Below are 23,307 nucleotides of genomic sequence, written 5' to 3'. Positions count from 1 at the left end.
TCTTTACAGCTGGGCAAATGGCCACACAGATTCAAGACTTCATTCTCCCAGCCTTCACTTCCACAGCTAAGTGGCCGTGTGACTAAGTTCTGGCTGAGTGGGCATGAACCCAAGTGATGTGTGTAACTTCTAGGATGTGCCTTTACGGTGGCACATTGGACATCTCACGTCCAATGTGAGCTACATCCTTGAGATGTCAAAGCATCAAAATAAAAGCCTGAGTCCCTGAAACCATGGGGCCAGCCACCATATTGAACTTGGACCATCACAGGACAAATACTTTGCTTTTAAGCCACCATTAGTTGGATCTCATTATTCCACTAATCACAAGGGATACTACTTCTGGGTCATGGCCTGAGGGAGAGATGCTGTGAGCCCCCCAGGTCCCTCTCTTTCTACTGGTTAAGAGATTCAGAGGACTAGAGCAGTTGCCTTGACCCAGAAAAGTAGCCCAAGTAACATGTCTACTAGAGGAGCAATTGGCTGGCCCCACATCTGCACCCCTGAGTCAATGAATCTCATGAGAGACAGGGCCCTACCTTATACTTTGTATCCCCATCATGCTCTGTATTACTCCAATAAAACACTGCTCCAGCCCCTGCCTCACCTGGGTCCACCTTGGCACTGTTGACATTTGGGGCCTGATAATTCTTCATTGTAGGGTCTGTCCCGTGCACTGTAGGGTTTTGGCGGCACCCTTGGCCCCCACCCACGAGATGGCAGCAGCACCGTCCCAGCTGAGAACCAGCGCTCCAGTCATCCTCAGGCCAGTCACCCACTTGGAAGATGCCTCGACCAGCCTTGCTGGTGGGGTCTTGTCTTTGTTCAAATGGCTCCTGAAACCTGCACGCCCTCGCTGACATCCTGGCAGCCACCTCTTTCAAGGTGAGGATCGACATTCCCTTCACTGAGGGACCCACCCTTCCCAGGCAAAATGGACCCTTTGTTCTCTTATTTCCACAGCAGGATGCCCATTTCCAGTCGAGACTACTAGTTGTCAGAAAGCTGTCCTCTTAATGATGGAGCTGTGGCATGTGGGGGCCCTTCCTGAAACCATTTCTCAGCCGCCCTTGAGGCTCGGCGTGGCCATGACTAAGTTCCACTCATATCCCACTAGTCATAGGAAGGCTTCTGGGGCAAGATCCGAGGGAGGGATGCTGTAAGCGCCTCCTCCTGCTTCCATACTCCACCGGTTAAGATATTTGGAGTATTCGAGTAGCTGCCTTGGACCGGGGATGAAGCTGCTATGTTGAGGATGACAGAGCCATTCTGCCACCTATGGATCACTTACTTCTTATGTTGCACTTGAGAGAAATAAGCCTGATCATGTTTAAGCCACTTTGTTTGGTTTCTATAAGAGCCAACAGACCAGTATCCTAACTCACACTGGCTGGTATAGGGTCTACACTAGAGACCAAAGGCTGGCAAAGTTTTTGTAAAGAGCCATATAGTAAATATCTTATGCTTTGTGCACCATCAATACACCACTGTAGGGCCAACGCAGCCACGGATGACAGGCAGACAGGCGGGCATGACAACAGTCTGGATCTGGCCCTCGGGCCATAGTGTGCAGACCCTGGTTATAGGTCGTGACATTCCTCTGCTCCAGCACCCCTCATTTCTCTGTATTCTTAGCAGCTGGTTGCTTTGAAGAAGGCACCTTTAAGAAGCAAACTTACTGCGCGTCTCTAAGATTACTGAGGCCACAAGGCTGTTCCAACCTGCTGTTCCCTCTGCTTGGAATGCTTCCATCTCTTCTCTGTCTGGTTACTTAGCCATCTTTCACACTCAAGCGTCTTCTTTAGAAAAGCCTTTTCTGACCAGCCTAGATCAAATCCCCTACTACAAGTTCTCCCAGCACTTTCTCTCTGCCCTCGGGACATTACCATTTCTACCTTTGCGACTTTTTAGGTCACAGCCACCCCACTAGACTAAGTTTCATGAGGCAGCGACCATTTCTGTCCTGCTCACCACCATATGCCCAGCACTTATTTCATATCCATTTCCTTTCTTTTTAAACACTAACGTTTTGAACTAATGAATGGATACCTACCTGTGTGGATTCGTAGATGGCGGTCCAAATCTTTCATGCCATGAACAGTTTTGAAGTGGCAACCTAGAAAAGAAAAAACCCAGCTTTTCTTAAAATATAACCTCAGAAAGGAAGCTACTGTGACCCTGAAGTTCTGGTGAGTCACACGCTGAGCTCCGACGCCACAGGTCGCTTAGGACCCACCGAGAACGCCGCTGCGTCGTGATCGTGTAAGAGCAACGCGAGGATTCAGCGCGTGAACTCACGCTCGGCTTGAGTAACAGTGCCTGGCGCGGAGAAGGGGGCGAGTGCGTTCCAGCTTTCTGTACCTGGGTAGCAACAGTTGAAGGTCCTCTCCCCAAGGGTCGCCGTTTGTTCCTTCGACTCTGAGGGAAGAGTCATGACAGGGGCTCTCTGGGTGTTGTTGCCATCAGCAGAGGGACAAGTTGGTTTTGGAACCTCATTATCCAGTTCTGAAGCTGAAATTGAGACGAAAGTATCACTTCTCCAATATAACCACCATGGTACATCTTATAATACAGCAGGTCTGGGCTTATTTCACCTCCCTTTACCACCTCTCCAAAAACGTTAAAAACAGAAAGCCACGTACACTCTGGTCTTACAAAAGTCCAACTACCAATTCCCAGGAAATACAAGGGACCAAGGAACATGGTAACACAACAGGACACAACTGGCAGGATTCAGACCGCAAAACCTCGCCACAGTACTTCCCGAATGACATGGTGAAGACCTAATTTGTAAAATAATTTCCTATCCATCACAGGCCAATATTTTTATAAAATATAATAAACACACATTACAAGAAAAGTAAAAATAAAAGCCCAAACGTTATTATTAGATAATGACAGAAAGCTGGATGCCATGGCAATGTCAAGCTATTTTGAAATGTTTACTCTCGGTTTCTGAGCTTTTGTCTCAATTCAGTAACAGGCCACAGACCACACTTGAAGCCCCACTGCTCTCCAGGACAGAAGGCAGTGGTTTCAACAAATAACTTGAAGCTGGAGGAGGTCAAAATCAGAGATTAGAAGACCCGAGATGATGGTCTGCCACATCAGGACCTTATTTGGATCCTGACTTAAACATACTGTACAAGCCACTTAAGACAGTGAGAAGTGTGAAGACCAATTCAAACTATGATGAGGGATGTTTTTTGGTGTGAAGATGAAATTCGAGTTTTGAAAAGCATTCTCGCAGTCTAGGGATGGATATTTACAAGCTGTATAGATGTCTGATTTGCTTCAAAGTAATCCAGCAGGGGGAATAGCGGTGGAGAAGAAACAAGACTGGCTACTGGAGAAGAAACAAGACTGGCTACGTGTAATTAGTTCTTGAGGCCAAGCAAGGGGTACGTGGGTGTTCAATGTATCATTCTCTCTACTTTCAGTCAAGTTGCACCATGTGAAATCACGGTTTTTGTGGGCCAAAACGGCCAGATAGCAATTTCATATGGTTCAATCTAATATGTAGGCTTAAAAATTTCTATAACAAAGACTAAGTACTCAAAAGATTGTGAAGCCATTTCTCTAAGTAGATTTAAGTCCAAGGAAAAAAAAGAGGTGCTGCCAATATCTGACGTTGGAAAAAAAAAAAAAAAAGAAAAGCTATTGAGTCAGACCTGATGGCCTAGTGGTTCAAGTTCGGTGCCCTGTGCTTCAGTGGTCCAGGTTTGGTTCCCTGGTGAGGAACCACACCACTCGTCTGTCATTAGCCATGCTGTGGTGGTGGCTCATGTATATTCTAGTTATAGGTCCTTCTAGTTCTACAACTATGTACTGGGGCTTTCAGGAGGGGGGGGGGAAATCAAGTGCTTAAAGAAAAAGATCGACTAGTTTATAAATCACAGACCAAGGTCTGGGGCTTCTTTTTTTTGCCCCCAGTATAGAAGGTGGATTCCATTTTCCTTGAGACGCTTGTCCTGGTAAGCCTTCTCTTACCACAGGAAGCTGTGGACCACACTGGTGAGGGTTCAGTTCTAGGCACAGGGTTTGCTTAGCTGTGTGACTACTGGCAATTTCTTACCCTCTCTGAGCCTCAGTTTACTCATCTGTAAAAAGGGATCACTGACCTGCCTCAGAGTTGTCGAGTTGAGAGATGAACAACATGGTTCTCAGTACAGTGCTGGCCTGTGTCGAGTAAATGCTGTCACAGGACTTCAGTTAGAAAGGACTGTTGATATCACAGCCAAGTAGTTGTGGTGCTTGAAGCCCCTTAACAAGGTCTGAACAAATGACCTAGTTCTGTGGCTCTCAACTAGGGGTCATGTTGCCCCAGGGGACATTTTCCATTGTCATGATCATGTGTGCACATATGTCTGTGATAGTGGCATCTAGTGGGTAGAGGACAGGGATGTTGCTAAACATCCTATGCTGCACAGGACTGCCACCATACGTATATCAGAATCACCAGAATGTGGGTTAACTGCAGCTTTCCGGGCCTCACCCCAGACTTAACAACTAGGGGCAGCGAGGGTTAGGGGCAGATCTCAGGACCCTGCATTTTTTGTGCATGTATGTGTGTGAGGAAGATTAACCCTGAACTAACATCTGCCAATCCTCCTTTTTGCTGAGGAAGATTGGTCCTGGGCTAACATTCGTGCTCATCTTCCTCTACTTTATACGTGGGACGCCGCCACAGCATGGCTTGACAAGCGAGCGGCGTGTCGGTGTGCGCCCGGAATCCGAACCTGCGAACCCCGGGCCGCCGAAGCAGAGCATGCGCATTTAACTACTACGCCACCGGCCAGCCCCAGGACCCTGCATTTTTAAAGCACTCCTCAAGTGATTCCCGCATAGGTCGCTGAGGCCCTGCTACCCAAAGGGTGGTCTCCCGAGCACTACCATCAGCATAAGCTGGGAGCTCGTTAGAAATGCAGAACCTCAGGTCCCAGGCCTCCAGAATCAACCTGCACTTTAATAAGATCCCCAGGCAATTCCTATGCACGTTACTCCCAGCCAGTGCTTCTCAAACCTGTGCATCAGTATCACCTGGCGGGCTTGTTAAACACAGGTGGCTGGGGCTCCACCCCAGAGTTCCTGAATCAGTGAAGGGCAGCTGGTAATTTTTCATTTCTAACAAGTTCCCAGCTGCTGCTGCTGCTGGTTTGGGGACTACACTTGGAGAACTTCTGCTCTTTAAGAAAGGAAACTGGCTCGTGGGGATGCTCAAGGTTGCAGGGCTAGAAGTTTTCAGCTGATTAGAACCCACACTTGCCAGATCTGAAGCCCATCACTATGCCCCTCAGAGGGAAAAACAAAACCTTGCACTACTTAGCAATTCCCATATTAAATAAGAAAACCAAACGCTTGAGGGTTTTTAATCCCACAGAAACCAAATAAGACAGAAAAATTGAAATCTAAGAGAGAAGTTGTAAAGCACAGCGGTTTAGGGAACTGACTGGGAAGCCAGCTGGTGCATTTCAAATCCCAGTTCTGTTTTTTAGCTGTGTGACCCTGGGTAAGTTACTCAACTTTCCTGTTCCTCAATTTTCATATCTGTAAAGTGAGGATTACAGCCCCTATCTCATAGGTTTAGATGAAAATTAGGTTCTTCAGCATACATAAAAGAACCTTGTACATAAGTCAGCACTATGTAAATGTTGGTTTATTCCTTGATGTGTATAACACGTGAGCCCCCGCCACATCCTCACGGAGAGGGAAATGCATTATGCAATGCAAACCTGAAAAATATGCATATGGGAGATTGATAGGTTAAAGCTATCAGAAAACTGAGGCCAACACTATAAAGGGTTAGAATGCGATGCAAAGGCTGAGGGGCCCCCCAAAGAGACCTCCTTCACCTTTGGACATCAGGGAAACCAACTAAGGTCAGAAGCCCACACCCTCTGGAGCAACGTACAGCTGGGGCACAGACCCTTCTAGTCTGAAAGTGGGGGTGGGCCACATTTGACAATTAGAACCCAGTTTAGCACAGTAAGCATTTTAACCCTTTGAGAAAATGATATTTTTGTCAAGTTTTTTTTTTTTTTTTTTTTACTGGTGGTTGAAATCTACCAATTAACCTGCTCCATTATATTTCCTCCAAAAACTACTCGAGTTGCAAAGCCATTTGCAAATTAAGAGTGGCCCAACCTAAAAAAAACAAAACAAAAAGAAGCTTCTTGCTCAGCATGGCAGACCTAAAACGCAGGTGAAGACACATCAGTTGGATGCCTGCTTTTTCTCTGCGGCGGGCGGGGCGGGTGTGTTGAGGCGCACACGGGTGCCTAATTCTGATTGCTTATACCCTGCTCCCACAGGGGGGCACCCCGAGTATCGCACACCACAGAACACCCTCCCCAACCCCTCCAAACACAGGGGCAGCTTCAGGAGGTGCCTTCACAGCACTGTTCGCAGGAGCAAGCATCAGCCCGGCGACTTCACTTTGAACAGCAGCAGCCTGGGTTATTCAGGAATTATCTTTGATAATCGCTTCCCCCCAAAGATTCAACATCCCCAATAACTCCCCAATTCCTCTGTTAACAGAGGCTCAGGAGGAGCCCAGCTCCCACCGCAGGAAGACCCTCCCCTTCCCACCTACCTATCCCCATTCTAGGCCTCGGGCACAACGGTATCTGGGTTACGGCAGCTCTATCCAGCCAAGCTTTAGTTTTCAATACCAACTATTAGTTTAGGAGTGGCTTCTTTAAGCTTCTCCCCTTCACCACCTCCTTGCTCAAAGCCCACCAGACCTACGCTGCCGGAGGTTTGAGACTTCTCGGAGAAGAGACCCGAGATCCCCCCCTGCCCCCTCTCCGAGCCAGGAAAATACAGGGGAGGGGGAGAAGCAAGTTCAGTTAGAACTCTCCCCACCCCCTGGCTAAGAAAGTTTCAGCTAACCACAGGGGGAGGGAAGGAGGGTGGAGAGCGGGTGAAGTAGGAACCTACGTTGTCTTAACCTGAGTGCCAGATAATAGAAGGAGAAACGCCTTAGAAATGCAGGTTCCCCGACCCCACTCCACCCCCGGGATTCCAACGGGGCCGAGTACCTGAGGAATTGAGTGAGTAGCAAAGCTCTCTACCCGCAGGTTCTTCAGCAGCGGGGGGCCCCAGGACCACAGGGTGAGAAGTACCGCCCCGAGGGCTTAGGGTAGTCCAGGGCCTCTCCGCTTCGCCCGAGCCCCACCTGGCAGCCAGGGTGAGCCTGCTAAATCCGACCGTGGCACTGCGCCGCCCACCGCCCCTCTCCCTGACGGCTCCGCTTCACTTACAGTAGAAGGCCAAGTCCTCACTGGAGCCCGCGGGGCGCCCGTCACCGCTCAGACCTCATCTGACTCCTCCGGGCTCCACCTCGCTGACACCCAGGCCTCTGCACTGGCCGTTCCCTCGGCCTGCAAGCCTCGCCTGCCGGCCATCTCCCCGGCTCACTCCCTCACGATCTCCAGGTTTTGCTCGACGCTGCCCTCCTCGGCGAGGCCTTCCCTGCACAACGCAGTTGAAAAGCCCCCTCCTCCCCACCTCATAACTCCCTTTATGATGTTTTCCCCTAGCGCTCGCCCCTACCACACTTGACGCTTCACCGCGTTATTTCATGTACCATCTTTCTCGTCCCCACTGGGCCATAAGCTCCAGGAAGGCCGGAATTTTGTTCTCCCTGTTCGTTGCTGTGTCCCCCTGCAGCACCTAGCCTCGGGTTCCGGCAGAAGCTCAGACACTTTTCAGATATACCCCCACGCCCCAGAAGGACGCCTAGGGCGCAGGTCTTGGAACGCTCGCCCTCCAGGCGCGCAGCCCAGCGCCAAGGAGGTCGGGGACCCGGGTGCCGGCGCACCCCGCAGACAGTCTCGGAAGGGATCTCAGAGAATCTTTCCAGTGTGTTTAGGACAAGAACGTCGTTTACTAGCGCTTAGGGGAAGTGGCTGGAGGAATCCACGCGGGGAGCAGCGTCATTTACCCGGGGAGGAGAAATTTACAAGGGGGTGTAATTTACGATAGCCGAGGGGCGGGGGCGCTCAGGTCCGAGCCTCAGAACTGGAGTTGGAAGCTTCACCCGCCCTCCCACGCCCGGTGCTGGTACCTCGCACCCGCACCGATCCAAGAAACTGCCCCCAGCCCCGGGGCGGGGCGGCCGCAGCGCTACTCACCCAGCTCCCCCGCCACCTCCCCGGCCGCCTCGCCTGACTCCTGGCGCGCAAGCTGCAGCTCCTCGGAGTCGAGGTGCTGAGGCTTAGCCTGCTTGCGCCGCGACATGGCGTGAGGATCAGGGCTCCCCGTGAGCCCCTACGAGTGGCCTCCTTCACACAGCCAATGCCTGGAGTTCGGAAATCACCCCTCCTCGGCCGGAGCGCGCACGTCGCGGCAGCTCAGCTCCTCAGCCCAGCAGCGCGATTATATCAAGAGCCCTGACGGCTGATTGGCCCGGAGCCAAGACCTCAGGGGTCCTGGGGAAGCGTGGTCCGCGGCCCGGCCTCCCGCGCCGCCTGGGAGCTCGTTAGAAATGCAGACTCTCGGGCTCCACCCCAGACCCGCTCAATCAGAATCTGCATTTTAACAAGCTCCCCAGGTGACTCGCATGCACATTAAAGTTGGAGAAACCGTGTCTGCATTTTAACGAGATCCCCAGGTGATTCGTTTGCCCATTAAAATTTCAGAAGCACAGCTCTCCTCCAACTTGAACGTGCGCACGAATCACTGGGGATCTCGTTAAAATGCAGATTCCGACTCCGTGGCTCTGGGGTGTGGCCTGAGCCTCTGTATTTCTAACGAGCTCCCAGGTGATGTAGCGGCTGCTACGGCACCGGCCACTATCTTAGGTTCTGTCTTAATTGGTCTGGACTGAAACCCGGGCATTGTCTTTTTTTAAAAAGCTCCCCAGGTTATTCTGATGTACAGCCAAGGTTGAGAAGCACGCCCTCCACTCGTGGACGCTTCGCTGCATATTCGAATTTAAAATTTAAATGAGGCCAAGAGTGTCTCTAACTGCAGGGGGAACACTGTTCCTAGAGGAGCCTGTTAAAAATGCAGATTCCTGGGCCGCCCCATGGCTTACGGGTTAAGTGCGGGCGCTCCGCTACTGGCGACCCTGGTTAGGATCCAGGGTGTCCAGCGACATACCGCTTCTCCGGCCATGCTGAGGCCGCATCCCACAGACAGCAACTAGAAGGATGTGCAACTATGACATATGACTATCTACTGGGGCTTTGGGGAGAAAAAGGGAAAAAGAGGAGGAGTGGCAATAGATGTTAGCTTAGGGCCGGTCTTCCTCAGCAAAAAGAGGATTGACATGGATGTTAGCTCAGGGCTGATCTTCCTCACAAAAAATAAACAAAAAAATGCAGAGTCAGAAAGTTTTGGCTTCAGGCGGGGAACCCAGGATCTGTATTTTTACAGGGCGGGGCGGTGGGGTGGGGGGCCCACTCTGGCGCCCCGAGTCCAAGACCACACAGGAGAAGCCTCTGGGGCCAACAGGGGCGCGGCCCCGCCCAGCAGGTGACTGAGGCGTGGTCCTCGGGGGTTTGAGGTAATTGGCATTCGTGCTCAGACCAGCTGGGACCTTGATGAGGCCCGAGGGGGTGGGGGAACCCCTGCTTGCACCAGGTGAACGACATCCAACAGGGAGCAAGAAAGCCACTTACATCCCCCAGGTGTTTTCTTTCTTCAAATCAGGGAGTTACTTAAGGCAGGGCTGTGCCCCAAGCTTGCCCGAACCTGAGAATCACGTGGGGGCCCTTGTTAAGAAAGACCCGGGTTCAGCTCTGAATCCGTGGGGGCGGGGCCTGGGAATCTGTATTTCCAACAGCGCCGGCGAGTTTTTGTGCTGTGGCTTGCGCGGGCCCCATGGGGTTTCGCAGCGTCGGGTAATATGCCTTCTGAGAGGTCACCGTCGGCAAACCCTAGGGCACGGCCTGCAAGAAGGGCATTTTTATATTTCTCAAAAACCGTGCTGTTTTCCTCAAACTTCCTGTTGATTTTCAAGTTGGGAGTTGATTTTAGGGATGTTGGTGTAATGCCAGGTGAAGTCATTCGAGGTTAAATTTTCTAGACAAGATTTTTTAAAGCAACTTTTAAAGTTTTCTTTGGGGGGTGTGTGTAGCTACATGTATACGGCAAGCCATTTGAAAACATACATATGTGCTATGTTTATGTGTCTCCTTGTGGAATGTCTCAGAAGGGTACTGGATAAATTGGGGACAGTGGTTGCCTCTGGGGAAGCTGAAAGGGGAAGTGCACCCAGCGGGAGGAGGGGAGACATCTGATAGCCTTCATACAGCTTGAGGTGTGTAGGTGTGTTTGTACTTGCTATACCTATAGATCATTTCTTCAGCTCAAGTGCACATAATTGGATTAATCAATCTTTGGTACCTGACACGTTGTCATTACTGATCTATCAGGTGCCTATATTTGCTTGGTTGCTTGTTTCTTCCTTGGCTTATTATGGTATAATAAACATCAGGGAATCCACCATAGGATGTTAACCATAACCTACATCTCATGTGTCCCCCTTCCCCCTCACCTCCAATTTAATAGTCATCAACCTAAACCCTACATACTTAATTCCTTTTTCTTTTTAGCAAATTCTTTTTTGCACCTACACATTCTTAAACATATAATTTTAATTTTTAAAGAACTTCATAAAGAGGGTATGTAATCTTTCAGGAATTACTCCCCCCCCATTTATTGTATTGCTAAGATCATCCAAATTGCTGTCACTGTCTTTTGTCCATTTTGACTGATATATAATATTCCACATTGTGAAAATACCCCAGGTAATTCATCTGTTCTCCTGTTGATGGGCACTTGGGTTGTTCCCCCATCTTTGCCATGTGAATAGTGTGGCTGTGATCTGTGATCTGTCTAAAAAGTTTCAAAGTTTCTTAAGCAAATGGATACCTTGGTTGGATTGTAGGTGACTGTTGTAGGTGACTGTTGAAGAGATAATGCCCGAGTGCTGGGACTGACTGACATTTCCCCAGCAAGGTAAGACACATCGTGGAGCCACAGCCTTTACCACACTCGGTCTTATCAAGTATCTCAATTTTTGCCAATCAAATTAATATACAAACGGGCCGGCCCCGTGGCTTAGCGGTTAAGTGCGCACACTCCGCTACTGGCGGCCCGGGTTTGGATCCTGGGCGCGCACCGGCGCACCGCTTCTCCCGCCATGCTGAGGCCGCGTCCCACATACAGCAACTAGAAGGATGTGCAACTATGACATACAACTATCTACCGGGGCTTAAGGGGAAAAATAAATAAATAAATAAAATTAAAAAAAAAATTAATATACAATGATATTTCACGATGGTCTTGATTTGCATTTTCCCTCCCTGTATTACTTCGGCAAAAAACAAAGTGAAAATTATTCATGTTTTCCACAAATATAATGCCAGCAACTGATTAAATGTTTCATTTTTTTAAAGGCACTGTTTTCATCTTTTGCAATACATCCATTCAAAGTTATGGTCCTAAATTAAGTTTATTGCCATGTTTGGTTTTAATGGCTTGATTTCTAGGGTGATAATTGAAAAACTGAAAAAAAAAAAAACCTCACAGGATATATAGATCTAAAGGAAAGCAAGGTGTCATTGGCTATGCTTGATAAGTCTGGATTGTCCTTTTTCAATCCCATTTACCAAATATAAAAATAGACTATTCATTTTCTTTGAAAGCCTCGTAAATTTTCTTCTTCTCCGATAACCAACCTGAGGCTTTTGCAAATGAGACTGAAGAGGATGCATCACTGTATCTTTAACAAATGAATTTCAAACCCACTAAAGCTCTTTATTTGGAAGATGTGTAAACAGATTAGAAAATTCTGTTGCTAAGTTGCAACACGAAGATAGAGGTTTTTATAGGTGACCAGTTTCATTATAGGTGACAATGAAACTGGTCACCTTCGGCAACTAAATCGTGAAAGAGGAGAATCATGGCCAAACAGCCTTTCAAAATCCTTTCTCCATGGGATGTTTCTCTTGGAAACTAGTTACTTTCTCATTCTTTATATAACACCTATATCCTGATATATTTTTTAAAAATGGTTGTTAGGTAGTCTTTCTTTACCGAGAAAGTCACTAGATTTTCAACCCTGTCACTTTGTAAAAGAAAAATGGAGAATAACTGTAATTTTGATAACTCTTAAGTACTTTGCCAAGAGAAACAGTGCATCTCTGAATTATATAAAAGATTCTCGAGGTCACTCGACATCTTTTTTACAGAGCATTATGAAGATTCCAGAGGCTGTGTAATGTTAGTAAGAGCACAGATTGGAGCCAGCCTGAGTTAGAACCTGGCTCTGTTACTGTGTGACCTTGAGAAACATGCTCTGTGTCCCAGTTTTCTCATCAATAAAATGGCAATGTTATTACAGCTAGGGTGGTTGTGAGGATGAATGAATTTATGTATGTAAAGTACACAGAACAATGTCTAGCACACAGGCAGTACTAAGTGTTAACAATTTATACAGTGTTATTATTTAGAGTAACAATAACAATAGTATAATAACAATTACAGTGTTATTTATAGTAACAGAGTAAGAGTTATAGTTATCTCTAATAATAGCTAACATTCATCTAGGATTTGTGGTTCCAATGAACTAGGCACAGATACCCTGTTTTACATGGAAATAAATTGGAAGCAAACAAGCCTGTGTTGCTATTACTCAACCCTTGTGAGTTACAGATTCCCAGCCCAGTTTCAATATATATATCAAATGGGTATTTTAATACTACTTGTTTAATATTGCTCAAGTGATGGCTTTCTTTTTTTCAGAGAAATAGATAAAAATAAATTATAATTGTCTCTCTGATTGTCCTGGGCCTCCCGTGGGTGCGAGCACCTTGCTTGGGTCATGTTCTCCTAAGCAGCCGCCTCATTTGACTTCTGTCAATACCACAAGTATTCTCTACTATGGAAACAGGAATGAATAAATGTTTATCCAGGTACAAAAGATTCCCAAACGGGCTGTAAAGCTAGGCAGGAGCAAATCTTATTTATTCATCCACCAGGAATTCATTTATTTGTTCATGTGGCAATAATTTTTTGAGCCCACACTCTTGCCTGGCTCTGTTCTAAGTGTTGGATATAGAGCGATATGCCAGACCGACAAGATCCTGCAGGGCAGTCAGAGAAGGAATGAATGAATGAATGAATGCACAAGGACATTTCCAACATCGAGGGGTGCCACAATCAAGATGGAATAGGGTGGTATGATAGTGTGTGACTGGGTAGTGGGGGGTTCTTGAGTTTGGCGAGAAGTGACCTTTGACCTAAAACCTGAACATAATAGGCAGCCATGGGAAGAACCAAGCAGAGAGCATTCCTGGGAGAGGAGACAGCCAAGGCTCTAAGATCAGCTTTGGTGTGTTTGAAGCAAAGTAAGAAGATTCAGCGACTAACTGGTTCCCAGAAAAGAAAAATATGGCTTATAAAAACTTGAAAAAAAAAGGTGCGAGCTCACATACAATTAAAGAAATGCAAATTAAAAGAAATTGAAACACTGTATTATACCGTCCAAACAGAGAAGATTAAGTGCGTACATGTATTAGTAAAGGTGAGCACGTGCCATGATCCTGCTCTTCGTCCCCCACACTGCATTTCTCAAACTCACTGTGCATGAGAATAATCAGGGGACTTTGCTAAAATGCAGATTCTGACTCGAGTGTGTTTCAAAATTTATCACGGATACAGATCACCCGGGGACCTTGTTAAGACTCAGATTCTGATTTCAGTGCTTCTCAAACTAATGTGCAGAGAATAGACCTGGGAATCTTGTTAAATGCAGATTCCGGTAAACAAACCTAGAAGAGGTGTTCAGCCTCACTAATTATAAGGGAAAGAATATTTAACCATAAATTCCTTTTTTTTCCCACCTATCAGATCAATAAAAATTAAGGATGCTAATAACATCTACTGTTAGCAAGAGTACAGGGAAATTGGTCTCCTAACACATTGCTAGGGGGAGTGGGAATGTCTGTAGCCACTCTGGAGGGCAATTTGGCAATAAATTTGGCACATTTGTAAACGTGTCCTGCCAATGATCTATCAATTCTGCTTTCCATCCATTCTCCAGAGAAACATTTGCTGATGTGCACAAGGGGGCGGGTCTAAGGATGTTTGTTGCACCACCATTGTCATAGCAAAAAATTGAGCAACAACCTAAATGCCCAACAATATGGGAATGGTTAGATTAAACTCAGGTTTAGCCACACCATGGAATACCAGACAGCAAATAAAAGTAATCAGCCAGTTTATGCATACAAGCATGGCTAGAGCCCCAGGTATACTGCACGGAAAAAAAAGTTCCACATAGATACAGAATTAAACACATATTCACATCCATATGTTTGCAGTGGTGAAATATGAAAATCCAGAGGCAAAAAGTACTGGAAGGATCTGCGCTATGTGTTAAGCAAGGTGGGGGTGGAGGAGTAGCTTGGGAAAGGGATTGGAGATCCTAAATTTTCCCTGTGTGTGTAAGAAAACATTATCCTTTGTAATATTTCCTTTTTAACAAAAATAGGGAATGTACTCATACTACTTTATAGTTAAAAAGTAATAATTAAAATAACTAAATTATGGTTCTGTCATACAATGGAATAAATTCTCTATGACCATAAAAAGAAGAATGTATTTCTGCATGCACTGATATGGAATATTCAAGATATATTAAGTGAAATATTCAAAGGACAGAAAAGTATACCAATCTATGCTGTTGTGTGTATGTATGTATATATGTATGTAAATACATATATAACAGCGTCTTTCCCTATAAAATTTAACACACACACACTCGCACAGGCATAAACTTGTTAATGCAGAGGAGACCAGGGAACTGGTAACATGAGTTATCCCTGGGGACAGGACAGCAGTATTTGTGATGCAGTTGTCTGAGTGACTGACATCTTGCTGTATACCTTTCTGCAATCTTTTAAGTTTTAAAATTTTAAATCATAAAATCTTGCACCCATACCAGGGTGTATAAAACATAAATGTGCAGTTTAAGGAAAAAACAAACACCTGTGTAACCGACAACTTAAGATCTAGAACGTTTTTAGCATCAAAAAAACCCTTCACATGTTCCCATCCATTAGCTTCTCCTTCCTTCTGCCACCTTCTTCCACTATCTTTAATTTTGTGTAATTATTATTTAAAAATAGTTTTGTCACCCAAATAACCGGTTGCTTCATTTTGCCACTTTTTAAACTGTAGGAGTATTTTCCTTCACTTCTTGTTTGTGAGCGTGTTGCTGCAGGCAGCTGTAGTTTGTACATTTTCACTCTTATCTTCAATTTGGTAATTATGAGCAATTATGAACATTCTTGCACAGGTTTCCTGAGTCACACGTGTAAGTTTCTCTACGCCCAGAATCTGCATTTAACAAGATCCCCAGGTGATTTTTCTACACATTAAAGTTTGAGAAGCACTGAAGTCAGAATCTGCTGCTTAACAATGTCCTCGGGTGATCTGTATCTATGTTAAATTTTGAGCCACACTGGGATCAGAATCTGCATTTTAACAAGATCCCGAAGTGATTTTCATGCACAGTAAGTTTGAGAAGTGCAGTGTGGGGGAGGAAGAGCTGGATCATAGCTTATGCTCATGTTCAACTTTCCTAGGAAATGCCAAACTATTTTCCAATGTGGCTATATCCATTTACATTCCCATCAGCATACATAACTTTTTAAATTAAAATGAAAAAAAAGAAACTAATGAGAAGGTCACTGGGGCACAGTCTTAGTGGAAAATGGAAATAACTACTATACAAATCCTCATTTCTTCCTCCTCTTTCCTTTCTGCTCCCACTTCCCCGCCCCTCCCCTTCATGGACTAGAATCTGAAATGATGACATAAAACACTGGAGGAGGATACCATGTGGGCAACAAAGTGGACCGGGGCCTTTGTTTATAGAGAAAACAGCCTCCAATTCACTTGCTGGCTCCTACAGGTTTGGAAGTTCCTGAACTGTAAAGGAATGTTATCCAAGAATAGGAATTCCAAGCTTCTAGACCCCGGGCAGGGTGTGGCAGGCCTGGGGTGGTCAGTTGTCTTACCTACTCCTGAGAAAAATGAGATTCTGATCCCTTTCTGGTAACAGTGAAATTACACGGACCAACTGTTATTTTCAGGTTCTTTTAGTGTTTCCACGTCTTACCACCAGTCTCCGTGACTGACATTTTCTCCCAGGGCTTGTGCCAGAGCCATTCATTTGTTTAACAAACATTAATTGGGTTCCCTCTGGGTGTGAGGTGCTATGCTAACCTTTAGGAAGGCAACAGCAAGCCTTTAAAAAAGTCACAGAGTAATCAGGAGGAGAAATAATTAAACAGACAGTCACTAGACAGTGTGCTACATGTTCATACAGTGATCAGGTAAAGCTTCCTGCAAGAGGTGGATTTGTAACCCCAGATATGTAGGATGGGTAGGTCTTGGGCAGACAGACAAGTGAGGCAGAGGGAATTGCCTGGGCAAAGACAAGGAGGTAAAGAGACGACACTTTTGAGGAATCTCAGTCTGGCTGGAGGTGGGCAGAGTGCTGGAGATAAGTGAAGGTGGTGAGTGGGGAGTAGATGTAAGGGCTTTGTATGGCAAGCTGGATATGATTAAACCTTTCCCTGCTCCTCCTTTCCCCTCCCTCGTTATTAAACCTCAGACACAACCAGGGGCAGATCCCAGGCCTGGTTTGGGAAGGTTACTTAACCTCTCCTCACCTGAGAAGCAACAATGGTGGATGGTAATGACTATGACAATGAAAAGAGTGAGCAATCACAGACCCTCACTATGTGCTAAGTACTAATTTAAAACACATTTTATGTGTATTATCTCACCAGAGTCCAGCTCTTCACAGATGTGTGATTTTGAACAAGCCTCTTAACCTCCTTGAGCCTCAGTTTCCTCATCTGTAAAATGAAGATAATAATTCTATCTACCTCTAATGGTTTCTCTGAGTACTAAGAGGGAATATATGTAAAAGGATTGACAAACAGTAAATAATCAAGAATATTAGTTATTATTATTGGCAGCCATCCACCTACTACCTTATACCATAATAACTTTTAAAACTATTTTAAAATATAATAACAATTATTGTAAATTTCATTGACTTCATTGAATACCTACATTGTGCCAAGCATGCTGGGGTACATTGGTGAAAAAGACAGAAGGGGCTGTGTTTGTTCAGCTATACTATAATCTGGGCCCTAATGTGATCCCATCTTTAGTTAGACTGTTGCTCTGGGTTCTTAACAGAAATCAAATAAATGTGACTTAAATAAAATAGAAGGTTTATTTCTGCTGGATGATGCTCCAAGAGATCATCCAGGGACCTGTCTCCTAGCTTATTGCTTTACTATCCCCTGGAGTGTCTTCCTCAAGGTGAAGATCCACATCCATGATCCAGCCCATGGGAAGGAGCAAAGGGAAAGAGTCAGGCAAGCAGCTGCCTGCTACAGAGGTGACCAAGAGTGGATGTCCCTTCCTAGCTGTGTCCCACTGGCCGGAATGTAGTCACATGGTCACATGTAGCTGCAAGGGAGTCTGGGAATGTGGATTCGAATAGGGTGGCCATGTCCCCAACTACAACTCAGGGGACTCCTGGGAATTTATCCTATAGATACACAGGCACACACGCAAAACAAGATTATTCATGCAGCACTCTTTGAAATTTGGAAAAGCCTGGAAACAACCCAAATGTTTGTCTATAGGGCAGTTGCTGAATAAACCATGGTAGAGCCACACAATGGAATACTCTGCAGATGAAAAAAGGAATGAGAAAGCTCCTTATGCACTAATATGGTAAGATCTTCTGAATACGTTAAGTGAGAAAAGCAAAGGATGGAACTGGGTACATAGTATGCTATATACATATATATGTATTTGCATATATTATTATAATTATATATATTTGTATACATATGTATATATTTTTTTTTGCTAAAGGGAAGGTGGTAAGGGAAGCATATATTCATATTGGCTTATGTTTGCACAGAGAAACACTGGAAGGCCATACAGTGTAGCAAATGCTGTTGGTGCCTCACTGTATCCCCTTGCCCTTGTCACCTTGGTGCCTGCTGGACTGACTTCTGACTGCCAGCACCTGCATTTCTCTCCTGAGGGTTTTCTCTGGTTGCCAGCATCCACTCTGCCTACCTGTGCAGCAGCCTGAATGACCTGGGCTATTACTCTCCTCCCACTGCCTCGGAAGCAGCCCTCCATCAGTGAATGATGGGAGTTGGTGGATAAACACCTCAGCTCCCTGGAGGGGCGGTAGATAACTCTGGGGCACAAGTGCCTCCTGTCTCCCCAGGGTCCCAGCAGGAGCGAGCAGCCATTGGTCACAGTGGCCACTGTGTTGGTAACACACTCTGTATCTGCTCCTTCCCTCCTCTGTCTCACTTCCCCACCCCCCACTGGTGTTTCCTGGGATCACCTCCTAAATCAACTACTTGCTTTCTAGTCCTTGTCTCAGGGTCAGCTACTGGGGAAACCCCAATAAGACAGGACAAGAAATCAATAACAGCAGTTACCCCTAAGGACCAGGAAGGGAACACAGGGATGGAAGCAGACACCTCAATTATACCATCTTACATCGTTTTGCTATTTGGACATTGTGAATGTACGAACTTTTCATGAAAGACCCCACAAAAACCTTCTAATCCTAAAAAAGAACACACTGGTTACTGGGGTAAAATTAACAGTCTTTACCACACTGCCACATTCCTCCTATGCTCATTTCTGCTTGATGCTAAACTACTTGCCTTATTGCAAAGGTGTGAGTCCCCCCAACTCCTCTCTCTCTGTTCTGTTAGGGCCACAAGTCCAAGGGTGCAAATGGACTGGAGGCGTTGAGTGTGACAGTGAATCCTGGCACTGCCTGTCTGGCAGTGAGCAATGTGGACTGGTGGTGACTCCATGACTTTTGGGCCTCAGTTTTATCACCTGAGAAGTGGGCATAATAAACACCCACCCTGCCTTCCTCTCAAAGTTGTAAGGACAATGCCCCCTGCTGGATCTAATAAAGTTTACCCTCAGTAAGTTTGCAGGCCTGAGGAACTTACAGATTGCTAAATTAATCAATCAATATGGGAAATGTATTTAACTTGAGGTCCTGGGCTTATAAACAGTCTACAAAGAAGTAAAGTGAATGATCTTTTCACCAAAGAGACACTCATTGAGGAGTAATGCAGCCTAATGTACATAAACTATATAAAGCTGAAAATATCAACTTTGATATAAGAGATGGGGAAGTCATAGTTCTAAAGCTTGGAACAAATGGTTTAACATTTCTGGGCCTTGGCTTTCTCATCTGTAAAAAGAGCATTATTGCATTGTCTACTGCATAGGGCTGCCATGAGGGTTGAGGAGATAGTAGTTGGAACATGCTTGGGGCATTACTTGGCACAGAGGGAGCACTCAATGAAAGATGACTTTTTTCTATCAATTACTATAGATACCCAAGGCTTTCTTTGACTCAATTTCTGCAATAGAGGGTCTATTAGTTGGGACTGTATACTTGTAAGTAACAAAACACCCAACTAATACTGCCTTAAGGAAAAAAAAAGAGAATTTGTATCAAAGAACTGAAGGTTGGGAGTAGGTTTTTATTTTGGCTCTGGCTTGATCCAGGGGCTCAAATGCTGTCACGCCAGCTTGGTGTTCCTCAGCTCCTCTAAGCATGGCTTTGCTGTGTGTTGGTTCACTCCCAGGCAGGTCTCTCAGGGGGCAGGCAGTTCTGACATGGCTCCTAAGGAGCCCCACCTCCTGACATTCTTGCTCTTGGCTAGTCCCCTCCCCTAGAGGTTGGGCTGGACCTAGAGACTCACTTCTAACAAATGGAATTTGGCACAAGTGATGGAATGTCACTTCTGAGATTAGATTACAGAAAGACTCTGGCTTTCTTCTTGCTCACCCTGTCTCGTTCTCTCTCGCTTTCTCGCTCTTATGGAAGCCAGCCGCCATGTTGTGAGCTGTGCCATGGAGAAGCCCATGTGGAAAGATATTGACGATAGCCTCTGGCCAACAGCCAGCGAGGAGGCAATGAGGCCTTCAGCCCGACAGCTCACAAGTAACTGAGTCCTGCCAACAACCATGAGTGAGCTTGGAAGCAGATCTGTCCCCAGTGGAGCCTTCAGATGAGACGCCAGCCCTGGCCAACAACTTGATTACAGCCTCGTGAGAGACCCTGAGACAGAAGACCCAGCTAAGCTATGCTTGGATTCCTGACCCACAGAAACTCTGAAATAATAAATTTTTTTGTTTTAAGCCACTAAGTTTTGGGGCAATTTGTTACATAGAAATAGATAAATAATACATCTCTACTTGGAGGTTTGGGGGGCAGTGCCAGCCTTACATCCTCATCACTCCAAGATAAAGAAAGTGCCCTTTTCCTGATAACTCAAACAAAAGTCCTAGGATTCAGCCCTGGTTAGACCTGATTGGTTTGCCTTGGGTCACATGCCCATCTTTAAGACCAGGAGTTGGCCAACTATGTCCTGTGGACCAAATCTGGCCCACTGCCCGTTTCTGTAAATAAGGTTTTATTGGAACACAGCCTCATTCATTTACGCATATAGTCTATGGCTGCTTTTGTGCTAAAACTGCAGAGTTGAGTAGCTGCAACAAAGACCAGACGACCCTCTACGTCTAAAATATTTACTATCAATTATTTCTGTTGAAACCAGCAACATTTCTCTCGCTTTTGAAAAAATTTACTGACCTTTGCTTTAGACCAATAACTTTGACCAAGGTCTTGGGGTACTATGATTGGCCAGGCATGGGACACATGCGGTGTGTCAGCCTCATTTGAAGCATATGGGCTGAAAGTAGGGGTGGAGGGGATCTTCAAGGAAAATCTAGGAAATTCTAAGAGAAGGAGGTAGTTAGCAGAGGGAGCCGAGGCTCAGAGCCAGGCAATGATCATTTACGGTTTTGTATAATAACTACGTCACTCTCCTTCCTCTGGGGAACTACAGTATGCACTGCATAAGGACATTTCAGTCAACAGTGGACTGTTATACCATGGTGGTCCCATAAGATTAGTGTTAGATACCCTGGGTGTGTAGCAGGCTATACCGTCTAGATTTGTGTAAGCATACTCTATGATGTTCGCACAATGACGAAATCGCCTAATGACGAATTTCTCAGAACATGTCCCCATCGTTAAGCGATGCATGACTAATTCTAGTGGGGCTGCCAGTTATGGAAAGCCACCGATGGTCAGAGGAGTAGCCCACTGGCCAGGATGGGCTCATCCTAGCTCTCCATATCCCTGTGACCACAGAGCTGTCCTAGCACTGGGCATGTGCCCCACTGGAGAAGCATTCCTGGGGTATTTATCTACCAAAGCAAGGAGAGACAAGGCCTGCTCTCTGGGTTTGCTGAATTGGGATGATGTTAAGCTGGAGTTGCCTGTGACCACATCCTTCTGCCACGTACAGAAAACCCATCTTCAGGAGGAAAGAATAAAGCCAAGCAAAGGCCCACAGTGATGAGCATGCTCATGAAAAAAGAGAGGCCACACAAGACCACCTCCCTGGTTTAGGTCCCAAGGTCCCCGGAGCAGTTCTGACCCCTGGGTTTTTTCCTTAAATTCTGGAAACTACCTAGTCTCCATCCAGAAAGTCATCTTACTTCTGCTAGTTTTAGCATGTTTTCTGTTACTTGTAACCAAAAGTGCTGAAACTGTATGGTCCCGCTGTAGAGAAGGGCCAGAGAGGGACTCCCCTCACCTGAAGTCAGGAGGAAGCAAAACCCCTAAGTAAGTAGAAGCCGTGGGGTACGCAAAAGATACAGAATAGAGGGCGAGGTGCAGAACAGAAAAAAGAAAACCAAACAGATAAATGTGGAATATCTGAGTCTCATTAAGGGCACAGAAAACGCCCAAGACTTCCCAGAACTCATAAACTTTAGTTCCAGCTTCTGATCTCCTGCACGCCGGGTGGTCAAGGTTTTATTGTTTCGCATTGCAGATCCCTTCACACATTTTTGTTACCCCCTGGGTCTTACAGGCATTGAAGCCCTGGTTTAAAAGTCCCTTTAAGAATGAACTAGTTTCACATGAGTTGGTATGGAATGATTTCTGAATCTTCAGCCCAGAGAGGGTAGAGTGAAACTATTCTACCTGTTCAGGGTGCCTGGTATATCGCAGAAGTGCCTGATACATAACAGTTGCTTAATAAACTTTTACTGCATGAATCCTGAATGAAAGATATATTGTTAAATGAAAGAAAAAAGAAAGCCAAGCTAGAAGACAATATGTAGAGTAAGGACCCATTAAAAAGAATCAAGGAAAAAGAAGAAACAAAAACTATACATATAAGATGTGTAAGCATGTGATTGCTTTTGGGGAAGGGAGTTGGGAATTCAGTGTGGGAAGGAGAATAATTTCTCATTATATACCACACTGAAATGTTTGAAGTTTTTTCATGCTGTGCATGTATTATCTTTTCAATTAAAAATTTACTGTAATGGACAGATATATGATAAAGCAGAAATTGTAACACGTTAATGATAGAATCTTCATGGAAAGAATATGGATGTTTACTAAAAAATTTTTTCAACTTTGCTGTATGTTTGAAACTTTTTACAAAAAAAAATTGTTGGCACATTTTTACTTTAAAAAGTTCCCCCTCTATGATGAAATCAAAGGCTAGCCCTGAAGCTCTGGTACCCATCCAGCCTCAGGAGGGAGAGTCCCCTGGTGGTGGTGGTGTCTTTCTGCGGAAAGGTGCCAAGGTTTGCACTATTAGAGTGAAAACATCTGAGCAGGCTTTTTAGATAAGGTGCAAGGACTGAGTCTAAAGCAATGATTCGACATTGGTATGGCCTCAAATTCTGCCCAATTGGAGTCCTCGGTATTGGCTGGTGACAACAGATCCAATCAGAGCTTTTCTCTTTGCCAGTGTATCAATTACAGCTTGTTGATTACAAGGGACAGAAACCGACTCTGGCCAAGTGAACTGGAACAGGAATTTATTGGCAGGAAGGGAGCTGAGAGCATCAATGGGAGGAGTGGAGAGCCCGGCTCAGGTGATAGGCAGAAAGTGAGGCAGGCCAAAGAGGTGTAATCATGACCAAGGCTCCTGCTGGGACTGTCTGCTTGGGGTGCTGCGGGGGGACATCTCTGGTACTGATGCTGGAAACCCCTAAGCTGGACCCCACTGCCCCCAGAAACCACTGCTGCGGCCATCACACAGTGTTTAAACCTCTGCTGAAATGCTGCTACAGTGAATGAATTTTCGCCCCTTCTGTGGTTTGTGTTGCTTGTTCGGTCTTGGGCAGGAACACCTAACCGGCCAAGCCTAGGTCATGTGCTTGTCCTCCAGA

General features: G+C 45.8%; 1 protein-coding gene across 2 annotated transcripts in view; it reads right to left on the bottom strand.

The window, feature by feature from the left end:
- ZFP64 (ZFP64 zinc finger protein) overlaps positions 1-23,307 on the bottom strand; it is an 84,049-nt gene that overhangs the window by 12,367 nt on the left and 48,375 nt on the right. Inside the window, exons 1-3 of one of the 2 annotated variants that reach the window (XM_058562457.1) lie at positions 8,136-8,644; positions 2,362-2,511; positions 2,054-2,116 (exon numbers count right to left, since the gene is read on the bottom strand). In XM_058562457.1, the coding sequence (XP_058418440.1) occupies positions 2,054-2,116; positions 2,362-2,511; positions 8,136-8,241 (319 nt within the window). In that variant the 5' untranslated portion in view covers positions 8,242-8,644. Of the gene's footprint in view, positions 1-2,053; positions 2,117-2,361; positions 2,512-8,135; positions 8,645-23,307 lie in introns of those variants that run through there. The other variant, XM_058562456.1, reaches the window with a different exon arrangement.

Source organism: Diceros bicornis, chromosome 19 (assembly GCF_020826845.1).
Source record: "Diceros bicornis minor isolate mBicDic1 chromosome 19, mDicBic1.mat.cur, whole genome shotgun sequence".
NCBI classification, from domain to species: Eukaryota; Metazoa; Chordata; class Mammalia; order Perissodactyla; family Rhinocerotidae; genus Diceros; species Diceros bicornis.
This window is presented reverse-complemented; position numbering and strand designations above follow the sequence as displayed.